The sequence below is a fragment of the Seriola aureovittata genome, chromosome 10 (assembly GCF_021018895.1).
Source record: "Seriola aureovittata isolate HTS-2021-v1 ecotype China chromosome 10, ASM2101889v1, whole genome shotgun sequence".
Taxonomy (NCBI): Eukaryota; Metazoa; Chordata; class Actinopteri; order Carangiformes; family Carangidae; genus Seriola; species Seriola aureovittata.
Window position 1 is genome coordinate 18,036,526 of NC_079373.1, and position 13,475 is coordinate 18,050,000.

The 13,475-nt window shown below is 31.9% G+C and overlaps 1 protein-coding gene across 2 annotated transcripts in view; it reads right to left on the reverse strand.

Annotated features, from left to right (window-relative positions):
- Positions 1-9,313: 9,313 nt before the first annotated feature.
- kras (v-Ki-ras2 Kirsten rat sarcoma viral oncogene homolog) overlaps positions 9,314-13,475 on the reverse strand; it is an 11,342-nt gene continuing 7,180 nt past the window's right edge. The window contains exon 5 of one of the 2 annotated variants that reach the window (XM_056386362.1): positions 9,314-11,837. In XM_056386362.1, coding sequence (XP_056242337.1) covers positions 11,721-11,837 — 117 coding nt within the window. In that variant the 3' untranslated portion in view covers positions 9,314-11,720. The remainder of the gene's footprint in view (positions 11,838-13,475) is intronic. The other variant, XM_056386361.1, reaches the window with a different exon arrangement.

Here is a 13,475-nt window from a genome sequence, read left to right on the forward strand (position 1 = left end):
ATGTCTTACTGTACTATGACGTTTTTGTATATTTTTATGCTTTACTATACTATGACGTTTTTTGAAATTTTTATGTGTTACTATACTATGACGTTTTTTGACATTTTTATGCCTTATTATACTATGATTTTTTCATGACTTTCTATGATTTCTTGTGCCTTACTCTACAATGATATTTTATGCCTTACTATAATTTGAAGTTTTTTGACATTTTTATGCCTTACTATACTATGACGTTTTTTGATGTTTTTTCCCCTTACTATACTATGACGTTTTTGGATATTTTAATGTCTTACTATACTATGACGTTTTTGGATATTTTCATGCCTTACTATACTATGAAATTTGATGTCTTATTATATTATGACGTTTTTTGACATTTTTTCACCTTACTATACTATGACGTTTTTTGATGTTTTTTCGCCTTACTATACTATGACGTTTTTGGATATTTTAACGTTTTATTACACAATGATGTTTTTGGATATTTTTATGCCTTACTATACTATGACGTTTTTAGATATTTTTATGCCTTATTATACTATGACGTTTTTTGACGTTTTTTGGCCTTACTATACTATGACGTTTTTTGACATTTTTTCGCCTTACTATACTATGACGTTTTTGGATATTTTAATGTATTACTATACTATGAACTTTTTTGATGTTATTATGTCTTACTAGACGTTTTGAGTTTGAAACCCAGTCGTGACCCCTTTCTGTGTGGAATTTCTATGTTCTCCCTCTGATGTTGTCATGCCTTACTATTCTGCGCGGTTTTTTCACCTTACTATACTATGACGTCTTTTGACATTTTTATGCCTTACTATACTATGACGTTTTTTGACATTTTTATGCCTTACTATACTATGACGTTTTTGGATATTTTTATGCCTTACTATACTATGACGTTTTTTGACATTTTTATGCCTTACTATACTATGATGTTTTTGGATATTTTTATGCCTTACTATACTGTGACGTTTTTTGACATTTTTATGCCTTATTATACTATGACGTTTTTGGATATTTTTATGCGTTACTATACTATGACGTTTTTTGACATTTTTATGCCTTACTATACTATGACGTTTTTTGATGTTTTTTCGCCTTATTATACTATGACGTTTTTGGATATTTTAATGTCTTACTCTACTATGACGTTTCTGGATATTTTTATGCCTTACTATATTATGACGTTGTTTGACGTTTTTTCGCCTTACTATACTGTGACGTTTTTTTTCGCCTTCTATACTATGACGTTTTTGGATATTTTTATGTCTTACTATACTATGAACTTTTTTGATGTTTTTATGTCTTACTATACTATGACATTCCATACCTGGCTGGACTATGATGGTTTTAACATTTTTATGCCTCATTATACAGTGATGGCTTTGTTGGAATTAAGGTGGAACAGTGGTTAGAGTTGTTACCTTGCAGTCAGAAGGTCATAAGTTCAAAACCCAGTCCTGACCCCTTTCTGTGTGGAGTTTCCATGTTCTCCCTCTGATGTTGTCATGCCTTACTACTTTGTGCGGTTTTTACGCCTTACTATACTATGGCGTTTTTTGATGATTTTTCGCTTTACTATACTATGATGTTTTTTGAGATTTTTTTGCCTTACTATACTATGACGTTTTTGGATATTTTTATGCCTTACTATACTATGACGTTTTTTGATGTTTTTTCGCCTTACTATACTATGACGTTTTTGGATATTTTTATGTCTTACTATACTATGAACTTTTTTGATGTTCTTATGTCTTACTATACTATGACATTCCATACCTGGCTGGACTACGATGGTTTTAACATTTTTATGGCTCATTATACGGTGGTGCATTTTTTGGAATTAAGGTGGAACAGTGGTTAGAGTTGTTAACTTGCAGTCAGAAGGTCATGAGTTCAAAACCCAGTCCTGACCCCTTTCTGTGTGGAGTTTCCATGTTCTCCTTCTGATGTTGTCATGCCTTACTATACTATGACGTTTTTGGATATCATTATGCCTTACTATACTATGACGTTTTTGGATATTTTTATGCCTTATTATACTATGATGTTTTTTGATGTTTTTGCGCCTTACTATAATATGACATTTTTGGATATTTCAATGTCTTACTGTACTATGACGTTTTTTGACGTTTTTTGATGTTTTTATGACTTTTTATGCCTTACTATACTATGACGTTTTTTGACGTTTTTTGACATTTTTTTGCCTTACTATACTATGATGTTTTTTGACGTTTTTTGATGTTTTTATGCCTTACTATACTATGACGTTTTTTAACATCTTTTCGCCTTAATATACTATGACGTTTTTTGAAATCTTTATGCCTTATTATACTATGACGTTTTTGGATATTTTTATGCCTTACTATACTATGACGTTTTTTGACATTTTTATGCCTTATTATACTATGATTTTTTCATGACTTTCTATGATTTCTTGTGCCTTACTGTACAATGATATTTTATGCCTTACTATACTATGACGTTTTTTGACATTTTTATGCCTTACTATACTATGACGTTTTTTGACATTTTTATGCCTTACTATACTATGACGTTTTTGGATATTTTTATGCCTTACTATACTATGACGTTTTTTGACATTTTTATGCCTTACTATACTATGATGTTTTTGGATATTTTTATGCCTTACTATACTGTGACGTTTTTTGACATTTTTATGCCTTATTATACTATGACGTTTTTGGATATTTTTATGCCTTACTATACTATGACGTTTTTTGACATTTTTATGCCTTACTATACTATGACGTTTTTTGATGTTTTTTCGCCTTATTATACTATGACGTTTTTGGATATTTTTATGCCTTACTAAATTATGATGTTTTTTGACATTTTTAGGCCTTACTAAATTATGATGTTTTTTGACATTTTTAGGCCTTACTATACTGTGACGTTTTTTGATGTTTTTTCGCCTTAATATACTATGACGTTTTTTGACGTTTTTTTTCGCCTTACTATACTATGACGTTTTTTGACATTTTTATGCCTTACTATACTATGATTTTTTTTTTTTTTTTTGCGCCTTACTATACTATGACGTTTTTTGAATTTTTTATGCCTTATTATACTATGACGTTTTTGGATATTTTTATGCCTTACTATACTTTGACGTTTTTTGAAATTTTTATGCCTTACTATACTATGACGTTTTTTGACGTTTTTTTCGGCTTACTATACTATGACGTTTTTGGATATTTTTATGCCTTATTATACTATGACGTTTTTGGATATTTTTATGCCTTACTAAATTATGATGTTTTTTGACATTTTTAGGCCTTACTAAATTATGATGTTTTTTGACATTTTTAGGCCTTACTATACTGTGACGTTTTTTGATGTTTTTCGCCTTAATATACTATGATGTTTTTTGAAATTTTTTCGCCTTACTATACTATGACGTTTTTTGACATCTTTATGCCTTACTATACTATGACGTTTTTGGATATTATTATGCCTTACTATACTATGACGTTTTTTAACATCTTTTCGCCTTAATATACTATGACGTTTTTTGAAATCTTTATGCCTTACTATACTATGACGTTTTTTGACATCTTTATGCCTTACTATACTATGACGTTTTTGGATATTATTATGCCTTACTATACTTTGACGTTTTTTGAATTTTTTATGCCTTATTATACTATGACGTTTTTGGATATTTTTATGCCTTACTATACTTTGACGTTTTTTGAATTTTTATGCCTTACTATACTATGACGTTTTTTGACGTTTTTTTCGGCTTACTATACTATGACGTTTTTGGATATTTTTATGCCTTATTATACTATGACGTTTTTGGATATTTTTATGCCTTACTAAATTATGATGTTTTTTGACATTTTTAGGCCTTACTATACTATGACGTTTTTATGCCTTACTAAATTATGATGTTTTTTGACATTTTTAGGCCTTACTATACTGTGACGTTTTTTGATGTTTTTTGATGTTTTTTCGCCTTAATATACTATGATGTTTTTTGACATTTTTTCGCCTTACTATACTATGACGTTTTTTGACATCTTTATGCCTTACTATACTATGACGTTTTTGGATATTATTATGCCTTACTATACTATGACGTTTTTTAACATCTTTTCGCCTTAATATACTATGACGTTTTTTGAAATCTTTATGCCTTATTATACTATGACGTTTTTGGATATTTTTATGCCTTACTATACTATGACGTTTTTTGACATTTTTATGCCTTATTATACTATGATTTTTTCATGACTTTCTATGATTTCTTGTGCTTTACTGTACAATGATATTTTATGCCTTACTATACTATGACGTTTTTTGACATTTTTATGCCTTACTAAACTATGACTTTTTTTGAATTTTTTTTCGCCTTATTATACTTTGACGTTTTTTGACATTTTTATGCCTTACTATACTATGACGTTTTTTGACACTTTTTTGCCTTACTATACTATGACATTCCATACCTGGCTGGACTATGATGGTTTTAACATTTTTATGCCTCATTATACAGTGACGGCTTATTTGGAATTAAGGTGGAACAGTGGTTAGAGTTGTTACCTTGCAGTCAGAAGGTCATAAGTTCAAAACCCAGTCCTGACCCCATTGTGTGTAGAGTTTCCATGTTCTCCCTCTGATGTTGTCATGCCTTACTACTTTGTGCGTTTTTTTTGCCTTACTATACTATGGCGTTTTTTGATGTTTTTTCGCCTTACTATGCTATGATGTTTTTTGAGATTTTTTTGCCTTACTATACTATGACGTTTTTGGATATTTTTATGCCTTACTATACTATGACGTTTTTGGACGTTTTTTTCGCCTTACTATACTATGATGTTTTTTGATGTTTTTGCGCCTTACTATACTATGATGTTTTTTGATGTTTTTGCGCCTTACTATACTATGATTTTTTCATGACTTTCTATGATTTCTTGTGCCTTACTGTACAATGATATTTTATGCCTTACTATACTATGACGTTTTTGAATATTTTTATGCCTTACTATACTATGACGTTTTTGGATGTTTTTATGCCTTACTATACTATGATGTTTTTTGACATTTTTTTGCCTTACTATGCTGTGACTTTTTTTGAATTTTTTTTCGCCTTACTATACTATGACGTTTTTTGACATTTTTATGCCTTACTATACTATGACGTTTTTTGACATTTTTTTGCCTTACTATACTATGACGTTTTTTGATGTTTTTATGCCTTATTATACTATGATGTTTTTTGATGTTTTTGCGCCTTACTATACTATGATGTTTTTTGATGTTTTTGCGCCTTACTATACTATGATTTTTTCATGACTTTCTATGATTTCTTGTGCCTTACTGTACAATGATATTTTATGCCTTACTATACTATGACGTTTTTGAATATTTTTATGCCTTACTATACTATGACGTTTTTGGATGTTTTTATGCCTTACTATACTATGACGTTTTTTGACATTTTTATGCCTTACTATACTATGACGTTTTTGGATGTTTTTATGCCTTACTATACTATGACGTTTTTTGACATTTTTTTGCCTTATTATACTATGATTTTTTCATGACTTTCTATGATTTCTTGTGCCTTACTGTACAATGATATTTTATGCCTTACTATACTATGACGTTTTTTGACATTTTTATGCCTTATTGTACTATGACGTTTTTTGACGTTTTTTGACATTTTTATGCCTTACTATACTATGACGTTTTTGGATATTTTTATGCCTTACTATACTATGACGTTTTTTGACATTTTTATGCCTTATTATACTATGATTTTTTCATGACTTTCTATGATTTCTTGTGCCTTACTGTACTATGACGTTTTATGACATTTTAATGCCTTATTGTACTATGACGTTTTTGGATATTTTTATGCCTTACTATACTATGACGTTTTTGGATGTTTTTATGCCTTACTATACTATGACGTTTTTTGACATTTTTATGCCTTACTATACTATGACGTTTTTGGATGTTTTTATGCCTTACTATACTATGACGTTTTTTGACATTTTTATGCCTTGTTATACTATGATTTTTTCATGACTTTCTATGATTTCTTGTGCCTTACTGTACAATGATATTTTATGCCTTACTATACTATGATGTTTTTTGACATTTTTATGCCTTATTGTACTATGACGTTTTTTGACATTTCTATGCCTTACTATACTATGATGTTTTTTGAAATTTTTATGCCTTATTATACTATGATGTTTTTGGATATTTTTATGCCTTACTATACTATGATTTTTTCATGACTTTCTATGATTTCTTGTGCCTTACTGTACAATGATATTTTATGCCTTACTATACTATGACGTTTTTTGACATTTTTATGCCTTATTATACTATGACGTTTTTGGATATTTTTATGCCTTACTATACTTTGACGTTTTTGGATATTTTTATGCCTTACTATACTATGACGTTTTTTGACGTTTTTTTCGCCTTACTATACTATGACTTTTTTTGACATTTTTTTGCCTTACTATACTATGATGTTTTTTGATGTTTTTGCGCCTTACTATACTATGACAATTTTGGATATTTCAATGTCTTACTGTACTATGACGTTTTTGGATATTTTTATGCCTTACTATACTATGACGTTTTTTGACATTTTTATGCCTTACTATACTATGACGTTTTTTGATGTTTTTATGCCTTACTATACTATGACGTTTTTTAACATCTTTTCGCCTTAATATACTATGACGTTTTTTGAAATCTTTATGCCTTATTATACTATGACGTTTTTGGATATTTTTATGCCTTACTATACTATGACGTTTTTTGACATTTTTATGCCTTATTATACTATGATTTTTTCATGACTTTCTATGATTTCTTGTGCCTTACTGTACAATGATATTTTATGCCTTATTATACTATGACGTTTTTGGATATTTTTATGCCTTACTATACTTTGACGTTTTTGGATATTTTTATGCCTTACTATACTATGACGTTTGTTGACGTTTTTTTCGCCTTACTATACTATGATGTTTTTTGACATTTTTTTGCCTTACTATACTATGACTTTTTTTTGATGTTTTTTCGCCTTACTATACTATGATGTTTTTTGAGATTTTTTTGCCTTACTATACTATGACGTTTTTGGATATTTTTATGCCTTGCTATACTATGACGTTTTTATGCCCTACTATACTATGATGTTTTTTTCAATTTTCATGCCTAACTGTACTGACTTTTTTTTACGTTTTCATGCCTTGCAATACTATGACATTTTTATGCCTTACTATATTTTGACGTTTTTATGATGTTTTTATGCCTTACTATACTATGATGTTTTTTTCAGTTTTCATGCCTTACTATATTATGATGTTTTTTTCAGTTTTCATGCCTTACTGTACTATGACGTTTTTTTACATTTTTATGCCTTGCAATACTTTGACGTTTTTATGATGTTTTTATGCCTTACTATACTATGACGTTTTTATGCCTTACTATTATAGGACGTTTTTATGCCTTATTATACTATGATGTTCTTTTCAATTTTCATGCCTTACTGTACTATAACGTTTTTATGCCTTACTATACTATGACATTTAAATTCTATACTATACTATGATGTTTTTAATCACGTTTTTTATGCTTTACTATACTATGACGTTTTAATTACATTTTTGATTATGGCTAATTGATGATAGCTAAATATCTAATTATTACGACTATATCGAACCAGTGTTATGTGGATATGATGAGTTAGCATTCATCATGTTAAACCTGCCCTGTGGAGCTGTTATATACACAGAGAGCTTGGGTATGATAAATAGATAGATAGATAGATAGATAGATAGATAGATAGATAGATAGATAGATAGATAGATAGATAGATAGATAGATAGATAGATAGATAGATTTTTTAGTTAATAAAATGATAAATAAAAATAATAATTAAATTAGTCCTCTTCCTTTGGCTGAGTTGTTGTATAGCATGATGGCAGTGGGAACAAAGGATCTCCTGAGCCTCTCTGTTCTGCAGTGCAGTAAGAAGAGATGTTTGCTGTTGTAGCTGGTTCTCTGTCCTGCCAGAATGTTGTGGAGAGGATGGCTGGTGTTGTCCAAGATGGCCTCTATCATACATTACATGCAAAACAAGAATGTGTTGAGAAGTAGCTTCATAACACAAATATCCCTTTAGTGAGGCTAATTTTGCAGCCATCACTTTGGTCACTGCTCATACAATTTTCTACTTATGTACCATTTCTTGCTTTATTTTTGCTTATTGTGATTGGTGGCTCAAAATTTTGAGACCAATTTTAGAATTTTTATCCATGTTCTGTATGCAAACAAAATTATTCATTGCACTGCACATAAATTAATAAATATCTGAATACAGTTTCAAACGTTTTAACATTGAGAGTACTACTGTTTAAGAGTACTGAATTTGTTTAAATGTATCTATTTGACTTAATACTTTGCTACATCCAATTATTTAAAGGATTTTGCTCTCCTCACTGTGTTGCAGCAGAGCATTGGACCCACTCCTGAATAATGTCTAATTTTGGGATTTACTTAATTGGAATGAGTCACTTAATGAGTCATCTTTTAAAACATTTAATCCAATATAAAACATTAATATTAGACATACTGGCTAACCAGATTTATCATTTTCATGCAATTTAAGCTCTTACAAACTTAAAAGAGAGTAATTACAGGATTTGAATGCCCAAGTAATTAACATATTTGTCATATTTGGCCATAGTCTTTTTTTTTCATGAGAGATAGGAAGAATGGTTTGTTTATATAAGCCACAAAACAACTGTCACTTTAAACATCTCCCCAGACCACTGGTATCATCATCATTAACATTTTCATTTTAAAATTTCAAACATAATAACTTCACATAACATTTCCCAGAAAGTTAGTTTATTCTGGAAAATGTACACAACTTGTAGATTCACTCTGTTGATTCACTCTGTGGAGTGTGAGCAGCTGGAGAATAGCCCTTTCATAGAGTTTGTGGGCTAAAAGAAATACATCTGACAAAATGAGTGAACAGTGCCACCTGCTGGGGAACATAGATGTGATCTCTGACATCAGAGGCAATCACAATACATGCCTACCTTAGAAAATGGAAAATGTTCATTCAGATATTTATGATACTGTAAATTAGTGTCAATGTAATGATTTGTTCAAGTTGTCCAGCAGTAAGTTTGTTGTTTATTTGCTCTGATGAAGCAAACACGTGCAACTGGCTCATTCAAGTTTAATAAACCTGTGTTTTGAGAATCAGAAGGAAGGAAAGACAACGTTGAACTCCTCTTTACTTTGTTCTTTATTACACATTAAATAGGAGTGGTGAGATTCATGGCAAAAAATAGACTCATTTGAGATCAGATCACCACTCTACACTGCCTACAACAGGTGTGTTGTAAAGTGGTCATTCATTCACTTCCCGAGACCTGGACCCAGTCACACTCTAGTCACATACACAGAGCGGAGTGAAACTCCATTAAAGCAACATTCATTTAGACACACCAACGAAATGAAGCACAATTTACAAAATATGCACCTTTCAGTATCACAACTATACAAAGGTTGTTAAAATACGATCCAGGTATAAATGATACATTTCAGAAATCAGCTGTTGGCACGCAAAAAAAGGAAGAGGAACATTTCAAACATTTCAGTAAAACTACTTTTGAAACAGTATTGTTAACAAGAGGGTTGTTTAATTAAAAATCGCATTAACAGTTATTAACTACTTCATGAGAAAAAGAGGTAATAATAAACTGGGTCAAAATTCATTAATCCTGAAAGCAAAAGGTGTCATGTCTGGATTTCCTGTGTCAATACCATCACTCCCCTAAAACAGCATTTTGTGTATTTCACGGGCACACAGGACAAAGTAAATGTTGTCTTGGCTCTTTCTACCGTCTAAGTGTAGCACCTAATGCAAACAATAAAAGGCAAATAAAAAATTCCCCCGAGGAACAGCTTGTAAATATGATGTAAAAAGGTGAAATATGGGTTGACCCGGGAAAGAAACTAGGACTTTTTTTTTTTTTTTTTTTATAAATTCAGACAGTTTTCTCTAAAAACCAATTTTACGGCAATTATTGCCTCATTTACAAACATCAGTTCCAGTTACATCACCACGATACATGAGCTTGGTGAGAGAAGGTGACAAATTATTTTGCTGGACAATCATTTCTGTTGAAAGGCAGCCCACCAAAAAATGTCAGTTTTGGAAATGAATCCAAAAGCTCTTTCAAAAGCTCCAGATATGGAAGAATCTGAAAATCCATTTGGACAACATTTTGAACAACCTCTGTGACACCACACCAAGAGAAATATTCCTGAAAGCTGCTCAAAAGATGCATTTTGCTTTCTAGCCAGTCACAAGCGAACGAGTCAACAGTTTAGGAAAATGCGCTAAGCATGACACCTCTGTCGCAGCTACTGGAGAATCAAAAACCTTCAAATTTAGTATTTAACCTAACAAACATTCTGTTTAAATATTATGCCCTCTATCAGGAAAATATTGACAGGTATACCCTTTAATTGTTAATTCATTAATTGACAACCTTGTGTAACAAATTGCAATAAAATGATTATTGTCAGGATGAATAAAAATCCTGCAGTCAAGCCTTAGAGGAAAGAAAAGCAGGAAATATGTAACCAGTAAGGTCAAACAAGCCTTTCAACATTAGCTTGTGACGTGGCATCAATCCCTGCAACATAAAATGACTCTGACCAACACAAAATGAGGCTGCTAGTCCCATTTTATCACCACAAAATAGGTAAAAATCCATACCATCATGGATCTTTGAATCTGTCATTTATCGCGCAAAAATGGCTGATTTCTTTCTGACAAAAGCAAATATTGATCACTATTTATAAACCTGAAAAGCTAGACTTGGGTCAGAGTTCCTCATTGCTGGCTCTGTTAAATGTATCAACCAGAGGCAGTTTGCAATACCCATGTCACCTTGGACACAATGCATGCAAGAAGAAAAACAAAAAAAAACAACTTCTCATGTAGGCAAGAAATCACTCCCCACATAGTACAAAGCATTGACAAAATGCAACTTAATTAATAGCTAATTAGGGTATTAAAACATTCGGAGAAGAGTAGGAGTCTGCATGCATACTTATATCAGTGACATAACTTAGTCATACCTAGAGGTCATTAGAGATGGGGACATTACACAGTGGCTGGGACATTTGGATCTCATCTGGCTGAATGTTGGTCCTTTCTTCATGTCCGTTTTGTTAACAAGAATCGGGATGGAAATTCTTTCTTTGGCATCCCATACTTAAAAAAAAGGGCATTACAGAACTTTTGCAGGTCATGACCTTTTAAGCAAAGGGAAAAAAATCATAAATTATTAATGAATAATTTGTCAAACATGAGCTCCGATGCAATTAGCTCACAGCTCTGCATTTATATAAAATTGTCCAAATCATCATTATCATCATCTTATAAAATCAAACAGGCTGTTGGACCAACACATGTGGGCAACTGGCACTAAACTGAAAATAAAGCTTATTGATGTCAAAGTAGCAAATAACAGAAAGGCAGAAAAATCAGGTAAGGTTTAGTATTCAGTATGGTGGGTATTGAGAAGGAGCTAATAATTTAGTGTAATGTACAAAATGTATTACTTTAACTGTTCAACATAGTTTCTCTTTTTTAGTCTGTCTTGAAAAGGGGTGATTATTCACATAAGTGTACACTTTGTCTTGGACTTCTTTTTCTTCTTTTTGCCCTCCTTGCTCATCTTCTCCTTATGCTTCCGGATTTCTCGCACTAATGTGTAAAAGGCATCATCAACGCCCTGGAAAGAAAATAAAAAGATACATTGTTACAGTTACAAGTTATCATTTCTACACCAGACTCCCAATAAATGTGAACATGAAATAAACAAATAATTTAGAACCTGGAACTATTTAAAAGGATTAACAAAGATCTTTGATTCTGCGGTGAAATTAAAGATTATGTGGGACAGACTGAACCTTTTTTTGACAGCTGTGCCCAAAACTAGAAATCAGACAACCAACACTCCAATCTTTAATAATCAAACTGATGTGTAGCCTTGACTGCCAAAGACAAGTATTTTTTCAAACATTTTTATATCTATGGCAGTTATGTATTGTATGCATTTTATCAAGTAAAAACCAGAAATTAAAAATCATCTTGGAGTCCATTTCAGTTTGAACTGATCTGATTTTCTGTCGTGTATATATCAGCATCAGCATGACGCACATCAGAGTGCAGGTAAAGCCATCAATCCAGTTCAGGGTACGTGAGGCACAGCTGAGTAAAGTACAGATCAAATATAAATTTATATCATGTATTACAGAATAAAAGGCAGGAGTGTTCCCACTGACGACTACACAAACAGTAGCTGCAGTTACATGAACCAGTTGCTTTTCCTCTGAATGTAATCCACCCAAGATACGCCCACAATGTGTGTACGGCTGCTAAATAAAAATGACAGAACAAGTTGTCCTGTTTACATTTCCAATAATCTACGTGAAGTCCGCCAACGCAAACAAAGGGTTAAAAAAAAAAAGAAAGAAAAAAAGATGGATTTGCATCAAGCACTTGGCACCAATGCTGGTTTACTGCTGTGGGTTTGAACTGAAGCAACAGTTTTATAGAAATATTCTACTAACAGACTTATTGAACAGAAGGCGAGCCTTCTGTTTATCACCCTAAAACTAATAAACATAAAAATATTCAAAGATGGTTCCCATGGGAAAGATGCACCAATCAGAAAAATTGCGTAGAAAACTCTTAGAAGCTATAAATAACAGACAAGAGAGTAGCACATCTTCCTCAGGTGGACAGCTTTGATTTAAGTAAAGTAGGCAAGAGTGTGATATCCCAAGATTCAAAAGTAATGAGAAACACACTTTATAAAAACTTTAGACCACCAATTTAAGACTGAATGATTTTCTTTTTTGAATGAGCCAATTTATTGTGCCTGGGGTGTTTAAATGAGGCTTTCATATTCTCACTGAGCTCTTAGCCAGATTACTGGTGAATAACAGGCTCCATGTAAATGCAGCCAGTGTATGCTGATGCCACATTGAGGCAAATACGGGAGCACTGGAACAGTTTGGATGGTGCAGTAAATGTGATGCTGAATCTGCAAAGAGCTGCAGAGTAAAGAGTGTGAGGTCACTGCAGGTTGTGACAAAGACAGAAAGAAATTAAAGAATAAAGATGAAGGGATTTGTGTCGGCAAGAAAAACTGTGTCACCCACACACACACACACAAGCACATTTTTTTTGTTCATAACATATCTGCCAGTTTCTTAACACACATCCTCCTCGCACACATTTCAGTGCATGATTTGGTCCCAGATTCACTATAATCTCTTTTAATCACATGTGGGCACATCAGCCCAAACTCTTTTCTTCATGTTGATTTCAGCAGATTAGGACGCTTTCACACTGGTAGTTTATA